At 36.9% G+C, this 15,055-nt stretch overlaps 1 protein-coding gene across 1 annotated transcript in view; it reads right to left on the bottom strand.

Annotated features, from left to right (window-relative positions):
• The window catches only part of klhl29 (kelch-like family member 29), a 232,166-nt gene that overhangs the window by 79,057 nt on the left and 138,054 nt on the right, over positions 1-15,055 (bottom strand). The window contains exons 4-5 of the mRNA XM_088938566.1: positions 9,457-9,604; positions 28-567 (exon numbers count right to left, since the gene is read on the bottom strand). Of these exons, the coding sequence (XP_088794692.1) occupies positions 28-567; positions 9,457-9,604 (688 nt within the window). The remainder of the gene's footprint in view (positions 1-27; positions 568-9,456; positions 9,605-15,055) is intronic.

Here is a 15,055-nt window from a genome sequence, read left to right as displayed (position 1 = left end):
GAAAGTTAGGCTTCTTAATTCACTTACCTTTGGGGTGCCAGGGATCTGTGAACTCGTACTTTCCCATGCCAATGGTCCGCAGCATCTGTAGCCCATTCGGATTCTCCTGATTGGACAGAGGGATGGCTGGCAGCTGGGCAGCAGGTTGCCCATTGGGTAGCGGGGCACTACTGGGCAGGGACGCAGAAGGCAAAGCAGGAGGCTGCATCATAGGGTGAGGCATGTGCCCATTCCCTACCACCGTGTGCACGGGGTGTGCCACCTGACAGACGCCGGTCATAGGGGACATGGTGATGGGGGGCTGGCTGTTCGTGTACAGAGGCTGACTTTGCATGTTCATGACCATGTTTGTGAGTGGCTGTGAAGGCTGCTGTGGGAGCTGGAAGTGTGCGGACATGAGTGGGTGATGTGGGGGGACCGGAGTTTGTATGGTGGGCGTAACTCCAATTACAGGTGCCTGGACATTGATGGCTTGGCTATAGATGGGAGACTGTGCCATTCCGTAAGTGTGGGCCAAGAGGCTGGCCTGGCTGACTGCTGCCACTGGAGGAACCCACGATGCAGGACCTATCAACAGAAGAAACAGCACGCATTATGAAAACCAGGCTTTTCCTTTTAAGCTCTAATGAATTTTCAAAAGATAAACATGCATTTTGAAAGGCAGAAGAATTCAAGCAATGAGTGTAACAATAGCACTATTCAAATGGAGGGGAAAGTAATGACCTTCATCCTTTAAGTCTGGTCTAAAAGATTTGAAATAAGAACTTATTTTTTTTAAATAAAATTACAGAAAAAAAGTGTTTTGGGAGAATTAGATCCTCAAAAAACAATCAAAAGGCTCTGAGAAAGTTCAGAAATGAAAAAAAAGTATTTGATGTACTGTATGTCATGGTTACTGTCGTACCAAAGATTGTTCTGAAATACATTTTTTTCCAAAAAAAACAGCGGACATCTTGAAGCATGAACTTAGTGAAAGATATCCATAAAAAATATTACTGCAAGAAGTAAACAGGCTGTTTTTGCTGCAGTCTGAGGTATTTCTCTAAATCCAAACAGATTGCGCAAATATCTGTATACCACCAATACTGCATTACACTGAAAAAACAATTAAAAAGACAGATGAACATGATTCAATGGCATGGAGTTATAATGTAGCTAAATAAGGTTTACACAAAAGAATGGGAAAAAGAAAAGTATAGTATGAGCAGGGCAGACCAATCCAGGTTCTGGAGAGCCATAATCCAGCAGGTTTTATGAGTTATCCCAAGTTTATCACTTTCTACACTTTAAGTAAGGGACCAAATCATGCTAGAGACAGATGAGCAGACAGATTGATAGACAGAACTGCAAGAAAATAATGCTAGAGGTGTTCTGTGACATACAACAGCACCAGTCACTACAGTCAGTGTAGTTTAAAATGTCACATAATCCTGAGACAGGATTATTTCCTTATAATTCACTCACTCACTGAATCCTAGCCTTTATGTAACACATGGATATTACATTTGGGGCTTAAAATACCAAAGTGAGCGCTGTGTACGGACATAATGTCATCGTGCTTGTCACAAAAAGTGAACAATAAGCTACTTGAAACCGTGAATGGAGTTCCAGCACAAAGAACTAAAGGTATGCTCCCCTGCCATTTGAAGAGTCTCAGCTCTCACCCATTGATGATTGTTGATGATTGTAACCTTTTACAGCACCTGCCATAAAAATAACCTTATCATATACCCACAGCAGTTGTAACAGTGGTGCCAAAGCAGTCCTATTGTGTAAATTAATGTTGTACTTTTGAGGCATTACTAAGGTGACTTAGGCCCATATAAAAATAATCATGTTTGGTTTCTTCTAAAATTACCACTTTGTTATTAATAAATGAAGATTTTATAGTACTTTTTTGTTTTGAGTGTATAAGTAACACACAAGTAACTCAAGTAGCTTGTAAGTGACTTGTATGTACTTGTAATACATAATCGTAATTGTAAAAATCCCTCGACACACACCCTTGACTGTTTATGGATGCCTCAGGCACAGAAAAAGGAGAGAATGATGCACAGAAGCCAAAAGTGACACACATTTTACTATCGGCCTTCAGAGTCACACCAGCATTTTTGTATGCTTCAGAATAAACACAAACAAAAAGATTATGGATGACATTAACACCAAGGGTTGTTATATATAACAATATATACAATATATATACAACACAATATATACAACAATATATAAAGTGTGAAAGACATTACCAAGTGAAGAAATGAAACTTTTTCCTTGCCAATATTTAATATCTAAATGCTGCTGTGGAAAATGTAATGTGGAGAGGAAATTGCTTAAGGGCCAACACAAGTATTTGTATTATAAACAATCACAAATTACACTGCATTTTTCAGTGGCTCAACAAGGAAATGCGAATGACTGTTAGCTCAAGTTGCAGTCTGGATGAGACTTAGGGAATGAGAAGGAAAGTACACCACACATCTAATACACACCTGTGGCCCAGCTATCTGTTCCAAGTGGTAGCTGCTGTGAGGTAGGCCAGTCCCAACCAACTGAACCTCAACATGTCCTGGCAGCCTGTACAAGCTCCCAGCCACAGCTGTAAGGGTTCTGCATTGCAACTGCAAGCCAGATGAGAGAACGAGGGGCTACCCACAGAAATCGTTACAAAGTTAAATTGTCTTCTCAGCTCATTTAAATTTCAGTGACTTACATGTATTTATTGCTGCTGATAATTTCTATTCCAACATCCTAACAACTTTTTTCTGCTATCCTATCCTATTAAAACAAAATGGAAACAGTTTTCATTTTGTATGTTTAAACAATCTTAAGTTTCAGTGAGTCTTATTTTAGACTGGAAACATCTGTTGCTATGGCGTTTTCCTTTAAAAAAAAAACCTTTTCTATGCACTTTTTAATTTGCATATCGTCTTTTTATTCTGAATGCAGCAGGTTGTCCTTCTTCTCTTTTAGAAAACAATATGAATTATATATCATAATACAAATTGATTGTTAGTCTGAACATGTTTTATTTTATATGGGCTTTAAACTATTTTGGTCAAATAAACAGGAACTGCACACTCTAAATCCTTGCAGAAAGATTAAACCATCATAAAATGGAGGATTAAGTGCAGCTAGGCATTGTTCAGTATGTTTTTGCTTAATTATGTAATTTGTAATTTTATCCAAAATCAGTCTTCTTTCCTACTAAACTAAGTGTTGGCCAGGAGCACAGATGATCAATGAGTGCTCTCTGATCATTGTGGAATTGCATCCTTTTCTCACCCTATGAGCGTACAGTAGTGATCAATTCATGTTGCAGAGGACAGAGTAATTGTGTTAGTTTCCTGATTGTCCTCCCCACTGTGTCACTGTGCAACAAGCTGCTGACAGATATGGGATGAAATGTGGTTAGGATAAAAATAAGTATTGGTTAAAAAATAATTGAATACCCATAAAATAAGTTATTTTTTTAATAAAAATAATCAAATGACATTTTAAGTAATTGAAACATTTGAATACAAATCAAAGCAAGCAGATCTTCTTTAAAAAGTTAATTGGAGAACCTAGTATACAGCTACAGAGTAAAATATTTTAAAAGTTTAAATTGAATTTAAATATTTAACATCTGAATAACATTACAACGGCTTAATTACCCTGAATTTAATAGAAGAGAAAACTTGTCCTTATTAATTTATCAACACTAGCTACACCTTCTGCTGTTGTTCAAGAGCTCATGAGCAAAATCTACAGTCAGTTGATAAATATGTGATAATAATGAAAGACCATGAAAACTAAATGATCGTCCCACGTTGTTAAGAATAAAACTTACACCAGTCATTTTTTAACAGTGGTCTATTTCAATTAGATTTAATTTGAGGAAGTAATTCAAATATTTACATTTTCTATTTCAGTAGCCATGAAAGCATGAAAGCCCAAACTTGTCAGGAACACACTGCCCAGAAACCTCTGGGGTAATGAGCTGCTGTTCTCAGTCACCTGACCAGCTCCTCAAGACAACTGGTCAAATGATTGTTTAAAAAGCAGGAAGCAGAGGCTTCCTGCGTCATTTAGTTGAAGTGATGTCTTCTGTCTGTCTTGTATTATTATAATACAAACTACAATGGAACTGTGACTGATTTGTATACAAATTGGTACCACTTCCTATGACGTATAAAGCAAGATCCATTGTATTTATAGACATACTTGACAATCAAGTATCCATATTTATGTAGGAATGAGGGAAATCAATTTTTGAAACAAACAAATCTGGTACAAGCATCAGTTTTTATGCACTTACATGACCCTTGTGTGTTCTGGAACGTAATTCTAGCTGGAATGTGTGACTTTTTGCTGTGAAATAATATTAATATTAAAATATAACTTTGTTAAAAACATTAAAGCAGAAAAAAACATGAAATTACAGTACTTTGTTGTCAGGTTGTTTGTTTCTATTTAAACATGGTTATGAATAAATGAACAAGGCAATAGTTAAATACTATTTATATATTTATTCCCAGCTGTAAAACAGTGTCAACCGTGTGTCTATATCTGCAGTACTGTCTGGGTGTCTTTTCAACCTGTTATATTCTGTAACAAGTGTATATGTCACTGCAATTCTTTGGTGATCATGCCAAATGTAATCTCCCCAATGGCATTAACAGGCCATTTCATTTTTAACTGGAACATATACAATAATCTGCGAGATGTAGGGGGCATCATGTAGGAGATAATATTTGAAGAAATCATTTCCAATTAAATTCAGAATTCATGACAAAATCCTCTATATTATCACTGACAAAACTGGAAAAAGCCTTTGTACTTCCTGCATTTGAGGCGGTGTACATGTGTGACAATCACACTGAATATGAGGATGACTGTACCGTTTTGGAAAGTAATCACACTTGATTTACTACCCCCCCCCCCCCCCCCCATCATGAAACCTGCTTTGCTCATGTCGCACAAGCTGCTGTGGAAGATGACCTGTCCATGTGTCTAACAACCGAGAACAACTTGCCAAAGCAAGGTCTCCTGTGTCCCGTTGCCACAAATCATTCCTCGTGGCTGATATTTCAGATCGGGAAGAGACGCTTCAGCCTCCAGCCACTTTATGGCGGAACGCTCATCTCAAGATGATACTGAACAAGAGCAACTAAAGCAGGTGAATGTACCTGTGAAACTCATTAAACCAGAAATCCAATGTCTTTATGAATCTGTAGCCCATCTGGAACTGTTTAGGGATGCTACTCTACTCAGCCAGGGTTCCAGAAATGTTACTGCTTGCTATGTCATTTCTAGTATCACTGAACTTGGAGCCTTCCTGAGTAACCTTAATGCATAGTGCAATGCCCAGTCAGTGGCTGCCTTAAAGGGAAATTTGAAGAAACACATCTTTCCCTTTGAAAGCAGACCTCTACAAGCTGCCAGCTCTTTGGAATGCGGACTTCAAGGCTGCATGGTTACCCAGAACAGGTACCAACAGTACCAGCCCTACTTCGGCAAGAGTGTGCCAACCCAATATGAACCACATCCTTCCAAGCTTGCCACTGATCAGGAACCACCTACTATGAAGAGCTAGACAGAAGTTTACTTTTTAAATAGCCACTGTCGCCACCTTTGCCCATAGAAGTATTCGACTACCATTCTGGTTCATATGTCCCTGAACACTCAGACCCCTTGTCATTTTACCTAAAAATTATTTTTGTTTTAGAAACAAAGGTTGAAGAGTTATATGAAATGGAAATAATTTCCATCAATTGAAACATTTTATTCTGAAATGTAAACAGTAATTATATATACATGAGGATTAGTTATGCTTGCATTGACACATTTTTATTATCAAGGTAATATTTATTTCCAGGTCTAATTTTTGTGGATCAGATTAATAGTTTTTTTTTATTCTGCTGCTCACTTGTTTTCCTTATAAAGCAGCAGGTGGTAATTGCAAATCTTGGGACATAAGGAGGTCAATGTAAGCATCGGGACTGTGACGTCAAAGTTGCAATTTTTGCTGTATACTCAAGCAATTCAGATCTGAGATGAAAAGATGAATATCCACCAAAAGCACAGGATGTCTTATTTTATTTCTAGGTATTTTTGTACCCATCTCTTGTACTGTTTTAGAATAATAGCACTTCTGGGGTTCAATCAGTATAATTACAGTATAGATTCAGACTAATTATTAGACATTTGCTCTTGATTATACTTTAAGTATATACTGTAGGAATCATTAAATCAGTATATTTAGATTTTTTTCATATATCTAAGATATCTAAGATGTATTTACTTTCTAGAATATTTGTGTTTGTGACAATACTATTTGAATATTAAAACAAATAATTGCTTTCGCTGACCCTAAATAGTAAAATACCTAAACTATGTGAACAAGTAAGAATGTATACATTAAATATGAAATACAACTATATCCTCACACCTGAAGAAGGCTCCACGGCCAAGATGTTGTGTTTTCTTTCTTCTTTTTTTCAGCATGGAATAAACCTATTACTTGTTCCTTTGCAGCCTATGCATGCCGACGCAGCTACCCACCTGAACTACAACTATGTTTGGCCCAGGCCTAATGAAAGGCAAGGCTGACACACCCAGACCAAAGAATTGATAAGAGCAGAGTACCATTCCTCTGCCTGTCAAAAAAGCTGAGGTCAGAAAGTCAGTATAGCAAAGCCATCAGGTGCTTGAAGTTTCTTCAACCCCTTTAAGAAAAATGATTGGTTTTCTCACCACAACTGAGGATTTCTGGGATAATAACTATCAGCGACTCTTGTGGTAAGAAGGGAAGAAAATACAATTAGTATTACCTGGTTTACGTCATATTAGGAGTTCTATAAATTCCAATGTGTATGACAGATGTGCTCACTGTGGTGCACTGATCTTACAATTTAACCTGGACTGCTATGAGCTCATTTTTCAATATCGAAAATATATATTTTTTTAATCAGCAATTTGAAATCCACCTACAAACAGCCTTTACAGCATTTTCTTAAAGCAGTTCTCGATTGGCATGGTTATGGCTGGCTGCATTTCACAACAGCAAGATCATTAGTATGCAGCAATATGCAGGAATAAACGTTTCACCACAACAGCGAGCTCTGAATGCGGTCCCACTTTGTTAACGTGAGTAGAATGTTGCAGGAGGAGCCGTGCCCTGTACAACACAATGCTAATGATGTCCCGCTGTATAGCCCATTCAACCGCAACAAAACTCGCACAGCAGGGATCCCTGCATACGGAGCCCCAAGGGAACAGATAGAGGGGAAGCCACAACCAAGTGGAGGGGAAGAAAAAGAAGCATTCGAGCAACAAAGAAAAAAAAAACAAGTGTCAGAACAGCACCAAATACAAAAATGCCTTTAACGCAGATGAGCCAGAATTGCAGCCCAAGGGACAACTGAGTTCCTTCTGTCCAGAGCTCTACCTCTCTCTAAACATATGTTCACTCCTAGTTGTTGACGCAACCAATACACTGTAGTCAACTTTGATTTACGCTGAGCAAACAGGACTTTTTGCCTACTGAAAAGCAATGTCACTGCCAGTTAGTCCGTCTTACTATTTTAAAAATCAGGTCCTGGTCACAGAATACTCCCTGTACGTTTCCAATTGTTTTAGAGAAAGACCATAAATATAAGCTGGGAGACCTTGTCTTCAATTTTCCCCCACACAATTAAATGTATCCCTTAGGGCCTCGTTTGCAAAATATTACACCTTACATCTTAAACCCACCCCCAGATGGAACCTAAAGTCAATGTCCTCCTGGAATGTGTACCCTTTAATAATCTTGAATTATCATGGAAAGTATACTGTATGCAGTACAGGCCTGGTTAGGGAGTAGACTTCAAGGGAACCCCTTGGACATCAGCTATAAACCTTCCAATTTTTTATATGTCTTGCTTAGTACACAGTACACAGAAAGTCATCTTTCCAGGTTGTAGCACACCTAGTATGTACATTTCTCAATCCATGCTTTCTCCAATAAACTGGATGCCTACTATATTGGAAAAAATAAATATAAAAATCTCCATGGATTTTTTTACAGGACCTAGAATGTTTTTCTTGCCTTGCCAAAAAATAAAAAAATAATAAAAAATTAAAAGAATTTTAAAAATCCATTATTATTATTATTGCATTGAATATAGAAGTGTGCAAGAGGCTAATATGATGTTTAGGTCGTGTATTTGTACATTTTCATGAACACTCCTGGTGTGTATGACAAAACTGACTGGTGCCTTTGAGATTTTCACTTGATTGACAGGCAGAAATAAAAAAAAGCACAAAAAAAAGGATGGTAAACCCAAAGGACACCTAAGCACCTCCTCTAAGTCTCTGAATGGTCAGAATTCACTGAATTCATGTCTACCTATTAGATAAACTTTTCCATAGGTGGTTGATTTGAAAATGTAAGGACCCTTTGTTTGGTCAACCACTTAAGAGATTAGTTTTAAAATTTTCAGCTGTGCATGTACTGATCGCATGCAAGCATAGGTGAACTGATTTTTTGCTGTTTTACAAGGTAGGGGCAATTGGTTTTATGTATTTTGGCAAATATTTGCTTTTGTGATTGTATATTGCTGGAGAATTGATCAATCCGTTCTTGGAACTGCCATGACAGATAAGTAGTCTTACAAAAAATATTTTGTTGCTATATCTGGTTTTCCATGGTTGCTAAATACACTGTTGTGAAGCTGAAGTTATCTTGTGTCTTTTTATATAAAGTTCATGGTGTTGCGTTTTGATTCTGCTGGCAAAAATTGATTCAATTCACCATTTCCGTTGTATGCACATGGAGTATTGGGGTAAATGCAATGTCATTAATTTGCTGGTTTATTAGAAAATAGTTTCACTGCTATGAAAACAAATTTAATGGTTGTATTTTGAAGATACCAGAGATTACTTGCATTTGTGATACTTTGAGAAAAGATTAAAAAATGTTTTGATAATAAAAAGTATAAGGTTAGCTGCAAATTTACGGATAAAAAAACGTTTGTGAATGAGACCCTTAATCTCCTACTGTATTAGCTGTTATCTTCACTCACACAAATAGAAAAACTCTTTACAAAAGTGATCAATTGAACATAACAGGAAGGTGAGAGGTCTCTTAAGGGCAATTCTTCTACTGAAGCAATTTTAGAAATATAGAAAAATATATTGTACCTTTAAAGAGTTATATAAAGCATTTTCAGACAGAAAGCACTATTGAAATAGCTCTCGATCAATAAAAGAAAATAAAAACATTTCCTATGTGCTATAATTTAAAAAGAACAAAAAGGATAACAAATGAAATGACAGCATTTTGCCCATCTCATCCTTTAGTATTTTGTCTTTAGTAATCCGATCCAAGTATGTCATCCGGACATGACATTTTTAATGGAAAAAGGTTTTCATAATAAACGTGCAAGAAAAACAGCACTTTTATTGAAGTTATACTTTTGTTGAGAGATGAAGTACCTGTGTTGTCGTTGTCCCTCATCTGTTTAGCTGGGGGTTCGTCTGTCTCCCAGGGGGTGGACTGGTTAATGGGCGTCTGCCCCCATCTGACAGCAGGCGCAAGTATTTGACCCGGCGGCTGATTTTCGCCAGGCGACAGACCAGAAACCTGATTGAAAAGAAGGAAAAAATATACATTTAAATTAAGTCTTTAATTACAGTTTATGTCAATTAATGCACTTCCTCTTCAGTGGACACTGAAGTCCACTTCTAATTCCCTTAAATTCCAATCTACAGTATTTGATTTTAATTATTAGCTTGTTCCAGATCAATGCCATCAATAACGTTCAGGAACTCACAGTCCACTTGCCTGACTAGGATTTTGTCAAGGAAACCCTCATCCATACAATGAAAACTCCATTAATTAAGTCTAATCAGCCAGTGCTGTCAATTAAGACTGTAAACATGAATGAGAGTGAGAAATATAACTCAGCACACCCTGACTCTGAAACATGCAGACGCTAAGCTGCTCTTATGAATGCAACATGCATTTAAAGAAACATTTAAAATTCCAGCTCCACAGCAGATTAAAGCATTTTAATCTTTTAGCAATACAACTCCTCGGTATTATTTTTAATTATGAGTACTGTTATTGTGGAGAAAAAAAAAAACATAACCTAAATAATGGAGTGTGTTACGAGTTCACAACCTGAGAATGCTTTCTGCACGAAACCTTACAAACTTTTTTTGTAAGTGTAAAATGAAACAGTTAGTACCTGGACAGTTAACTGACAGGTCAATTTTCTTGCAAAAACAGTTTAACACCAGTGGCTTTAGCTTGAATTATATAACCAGCAGGCCTACACTACACAAGGTCTACAATTAGCTCATCTGAATAAGTATTAAGTATTAAATCACCTGTATGAATTAATATATGATCAAATATATTTGGAATAGGGTGGTACGGTGGTGCAGTGGTTAGCACTGCAGTCCTGCCTCCCTGGAGCCATGCGTTTAGTTCCTGGAGTGTTATTTGCATGAGATTTCATATTATAATAATAAATTTTATTTTATATAGTGACTTTAAAAGTAGCATGTCAAACTGCATTACAGTACGTGTTAAAACAGTTAACAGAAAACAGATATAAGAATAGCAAATTACAAAATAACCATATAAGAAACACAAAAAAGAGCAGAACAAGATACATGGTCATTACAAAATGGAGCAGAAACGGACACTGATCAAATAAAAGCCCTTCTGTGAAAGGTTTTTAGTCTAGATTTTAATGCACTCATGGTAGGTGATTCTCTGATATCCTTTATGATAGAAAGATTTAGATACCCCAGCGAGTAGGGCATTGCACTAATCAATAATAGAAAAGACAAATGTGTTGACCAGCTTTTTGGCTACAGTTGAAGACAAGAGAGGATGAACTCTGTCAATATTTCTGATGATTTTACAATATTCTGCAATATGGAGGTCAAAAGTCAAGCCAGGATCAAATATCACCCCTAAAGTCTTCAATGTTAAATGAAATTCAAGTACAGCGCCACCCACAGGTAGGGTTACTGCATCGGCTTTACATAGTTAATAGGAGGTGCCAAGAAGCATGACTTCAGTCTTCTTGTAGTTTTGAGTCATCCAGGTTTTTATATCAGAGATGCAATTGAAGAGTGCAGAAACAGCAACTTCAGTGTCAGATTTAGTATGGTCATAGATTCAAGTATTATCAGCATAGAAATGATCATCTGAGCATGATTTTAATATCTGACCAAATTGGTAAATGCTGAATAGCAGAGGGGCCCAGTACTTTGCCTTGTGAAATACCAAACTTAACTAACCCAACTTCAAAACTTAAACCTCCAAGAGAAACTGTCAAAAGAGCCGGAAATCAATGAGATAAGAGTTGAACTATTTAAGAGTAATGTCAGAAACTCCAAACACAGTGTCAAGACGAGTGTTTGTTAAAAGTAGCCCTTAGGTCTAGGAGAAAGGATAGAAGGATAGAAGAATCAGCTGCCATAAGAAGATTATTAGTAACTGTAACAAGGGTGGTTTCTGTGTTGTGTAATTGTCTGAAACCAGATTGGAAGAGTTAATTTGCAATGAGGTGATTGTTCAATTGCATTCCAAGTTAAATATAGGACAATAATTGTTTAGAATGTCCAGAGTCATGTTTGTTTTTTTTAGGCACAGGGATAACTGTGCCTAATGGTGCGGTGGTTCTGTGGCTAAGGATCTGTGCCTGTGGCTGGAAGTGTGCCTGTTCATATTCCGTGACCGGCAGAGGAATCCTACTCTGCTGGGACCCTGAGCAAGGCCCATAACCCCAACTGCTCCAGTGGTGCCGTATAAATGGCTGACCCTGCGCTCTGACCCCAAGCTTCTCTCCCTGTCTGTGTCTCATGGAGAGCAAGTTGGGGTATGTGAAAAGACAAATTCCTAATACAAGAAATTGTACAGTATATGGCCAATAGTGTCCTTAACCTTAACTGAAGCCATTTTTAAGTGTGTTGGTACCACTTTAGTGCTCAAGGACTCATTACTTCAGGGATGGTAGAACAGGGCTGGAAAACAGCACTGAAATAAAACCGCAGCAATGGGATCTAGAAGAGAGCTAGTGGGTTTAATACACAATACCAATTTACTAAGGTATACAGTGTCAAGTTGAGAAGAGCAAGAAAGAGGAGAACGTGAAAAAACAGGCATGCAGAGAAGTGGTGTTGCAGGATAAAGTGTGGCGGAGAGAATGTGATGCTGTTAATCTTGGTTGTAAAACACTCTAAAATAAAGTTGCAGAGCTGGGATGTGGCAGGTAATGTAGTACAGACATTAGGCTTTAGCATGGTGGAGAACAAGATTGCTGTGGTACAGCAGTATCTTTGAGCAAGGTACTTCAGTCGGATTGTTGCAGTAAAATTCCCAACTGGTTGAATGGACATAAAACTAGGTTGCTATCAGCTTGTGGAATCCCTAGTATTGGTGAGATAGAGGCTTTTTCCAAGTTTCCTATGACTCCGCTATGAACTTAGGGACTCAGGGACACTTAGGGACATGAAAAAAAAAAGATATTGGAGACTTAATGCTTTTAATGCTTCAATTGAGAGTGAACAAATTAATGAATCTGGATCCAACCTTGAAAGTTCTCAACTGGAAATTACAATGTCAATATTATCATTAGGTACAGCCAAGCCACCATAAGCTTTTGGGAAATACAAGGCTGTTTAATTATTTACTCCCTTGCAAATTTGTAGACAATTATTTTATGAAGAATTTCTGGTACTTCTGTAAAATCAGTTACATTTTGTGCTGCAGCCAATCCGGAAACATATGTGTTATATTAGTAATGTACAGTATCAAATGGATTTTGTAGAGAACAAGTACTTTGAACTAAACTACAAGTACTTTGAACTAAACTATGATACAGTTTATCCCTTCAAAATACTGAGATGGACATAAAAGAAGTATAATCATTTTTGTAATAAATATACGTGTCACTGAATGCAAGGCAAACGGATCCCTTTCTAATTAAATCTGCTTTGATTTCTTGGGCACTACAAATGTATTCTATTCACAGATTTGCTGGATGTTGGTAGTGACTGAGTAAGGGATACACAATAAAAAAGAAGTCAGTCCAGGCAGTGTATAAAATGTATGAGGGTACATTCTGAAAGTCTACTAAAACTATCAAATATGTGAGGGGCTAAGGAAGAAATATCTGAAAGAACACAATAGAATGTCACCAGCTTAAAGCAAAACTGTATTTGTTCACTGTACTGTATATCAAAAGGAGAAATGCTGGTATGTTGTCTACTAGACTCACAGGCTGTCATTTTGAGTGGACAAACAAACAGCAAAGTTGACAACAGATTCCCATAGCCAGTGCCTCTAGCGAATGCAAATGAGATAATTATACAACTCTATAGAGTAATACATGCTGTGGGGGTGCTGTATAAAGTATAAATCATATTACTAAAAGAATGGTCAAAACTATAATGTAAAACAGTATCATTATGCCCTATTGAATAAAATTTAAAAAAGTGAAGTTGGATTGCCAAGTTTCTGTCATAAAAGCACACACAGCTATATTTGGTTTTGTAATATAAAGAAAAATGATGCCCACTGACAAAAACAACAGTTTTCCTTTACAAACTCAAATTTTAAGATATCAAACACTGATGAGAGATGTTGAAATAGTTATGAATAGCTACTGTGTCAGTAACTATATTGATTTTCACTGCATTTATTGACATACTAATGCATAATAGTCTCTGTCATATGTTACTTCCAATTTCATTTAAAATTACCCACACAGAATAAATAATGTCTGGGTGAGCTCCCATGGAGTCTGGCCCTTTCATCTTTAGAAACCTGGATTCAAATACAATTAACCTCACATGCAGAGATGTTTTTAATTTTGCTGGAAGTCAAAAGTAATTCAGGTCACAAATTTGGAGAAATCAGAACCTGGCAAGTTTTAAACCAGAAAAATTATCCACCCTGTCTCTCCTTGTGATGGTTAAATAGGGTATTATCTTTAAAACCTTTCACATCAACAGACACAGGGAAACCTCATTTTGCTTGGTTTGCATTGTACCTTATCTGCTTAGAACATTCAGTAAACATACAAACAAATTAACTAATTTACTGCCTTACAAATGAAGCACGTTCATTTGACATTTATTGTAAAATGTTAGTACTGTGTGGAAAAAAAATACTCATGTGACTCATATTTGCAATTTAAGTGGTGACAGCATACAATCCTGAAATGTTCTTGAACAGAAAATAATTTAAAAATAATAATGTTGTCTAAAGCTTAACTGGAGCATTACAAAAACACAAGAAGAAGAAAAATATAAGAAGACTGTTTGCTCCTGTAAATGAGAGATATAACATTAAGTCTTTCCAAAACAAGAGACCCCCTCAGGATTGGCAAAAAGAATACTCAATGATGTGGGAGTGTTTACAATTGTTTCTACTGTGCCTAAAAGAAAAACAAAAAACGTATCCCGAATGATATAAATCTTTCAGTTTACTTACCAGTACCACAAAAATTAAAGAAGTCTTTTAATAAGGTGCCGTAAATTCAGCATGCATTGCATCGCTCGAAACTCATTTTTGTTGCTGGTAAACATTTTGTGGGAGGCAGTCCATCTAATCCAGTTAGCAGAGCACTTTGTCCCAGGTGTGCTATTACCATGCTGCACCAGATGGCTTTTTTATGACTCAACAGAAACTAGGCTAAAACCAGCAGGGAATGGGGCTGGAAAGTAAACACCTTCTTTATGCCTTTCATAAAACTGATGTTTGGGTTTCCTTTGTAATAGACAATAATTTCCATACTAAATGTGCTGTTGGCAAATAAATCCAGCATGAAAACATTGCTGCATTAATTTCATCTGGATCTCAAAGCAGGTCACTACTCAGGCCCTATAAGCCCTTGCTACAGGTAGTCTAAAACATTTCTGCCTGAAGTCAGCATTGTCATCAGTGGCAAAATACAATCTAGTTCTATGTGGATAATGCTAAATTAGCTATACTGAAGGCTTTACTAAAATCAGTTCAGAATAATATAATATTAACTCAGATATGCATGGTCTAATAGTGATTTACTCCTAC

The sequence above is a fragment of the Atractosteus spatula genome, chromosome 2 (genome assembly GCF_055471065.1).
Source record: "Atractosteus spatula isolate fAtrSpa1 chromosome 2, fAtrSpa1.hap1, whole genome shotgun sequence".
NCBI classification, from domain to species: Eukaryota; Metazoa; Chordata; class Actinopteri; order Semionotiformes; family Lepisosteidae; genus Atractosteus; species Atractosteus spatula.
The sequence above is the reverse complement of the archived record's forward strand: the minus strand, read 5'-3'. Positions and strand labels throughout refer to the sequence as shown.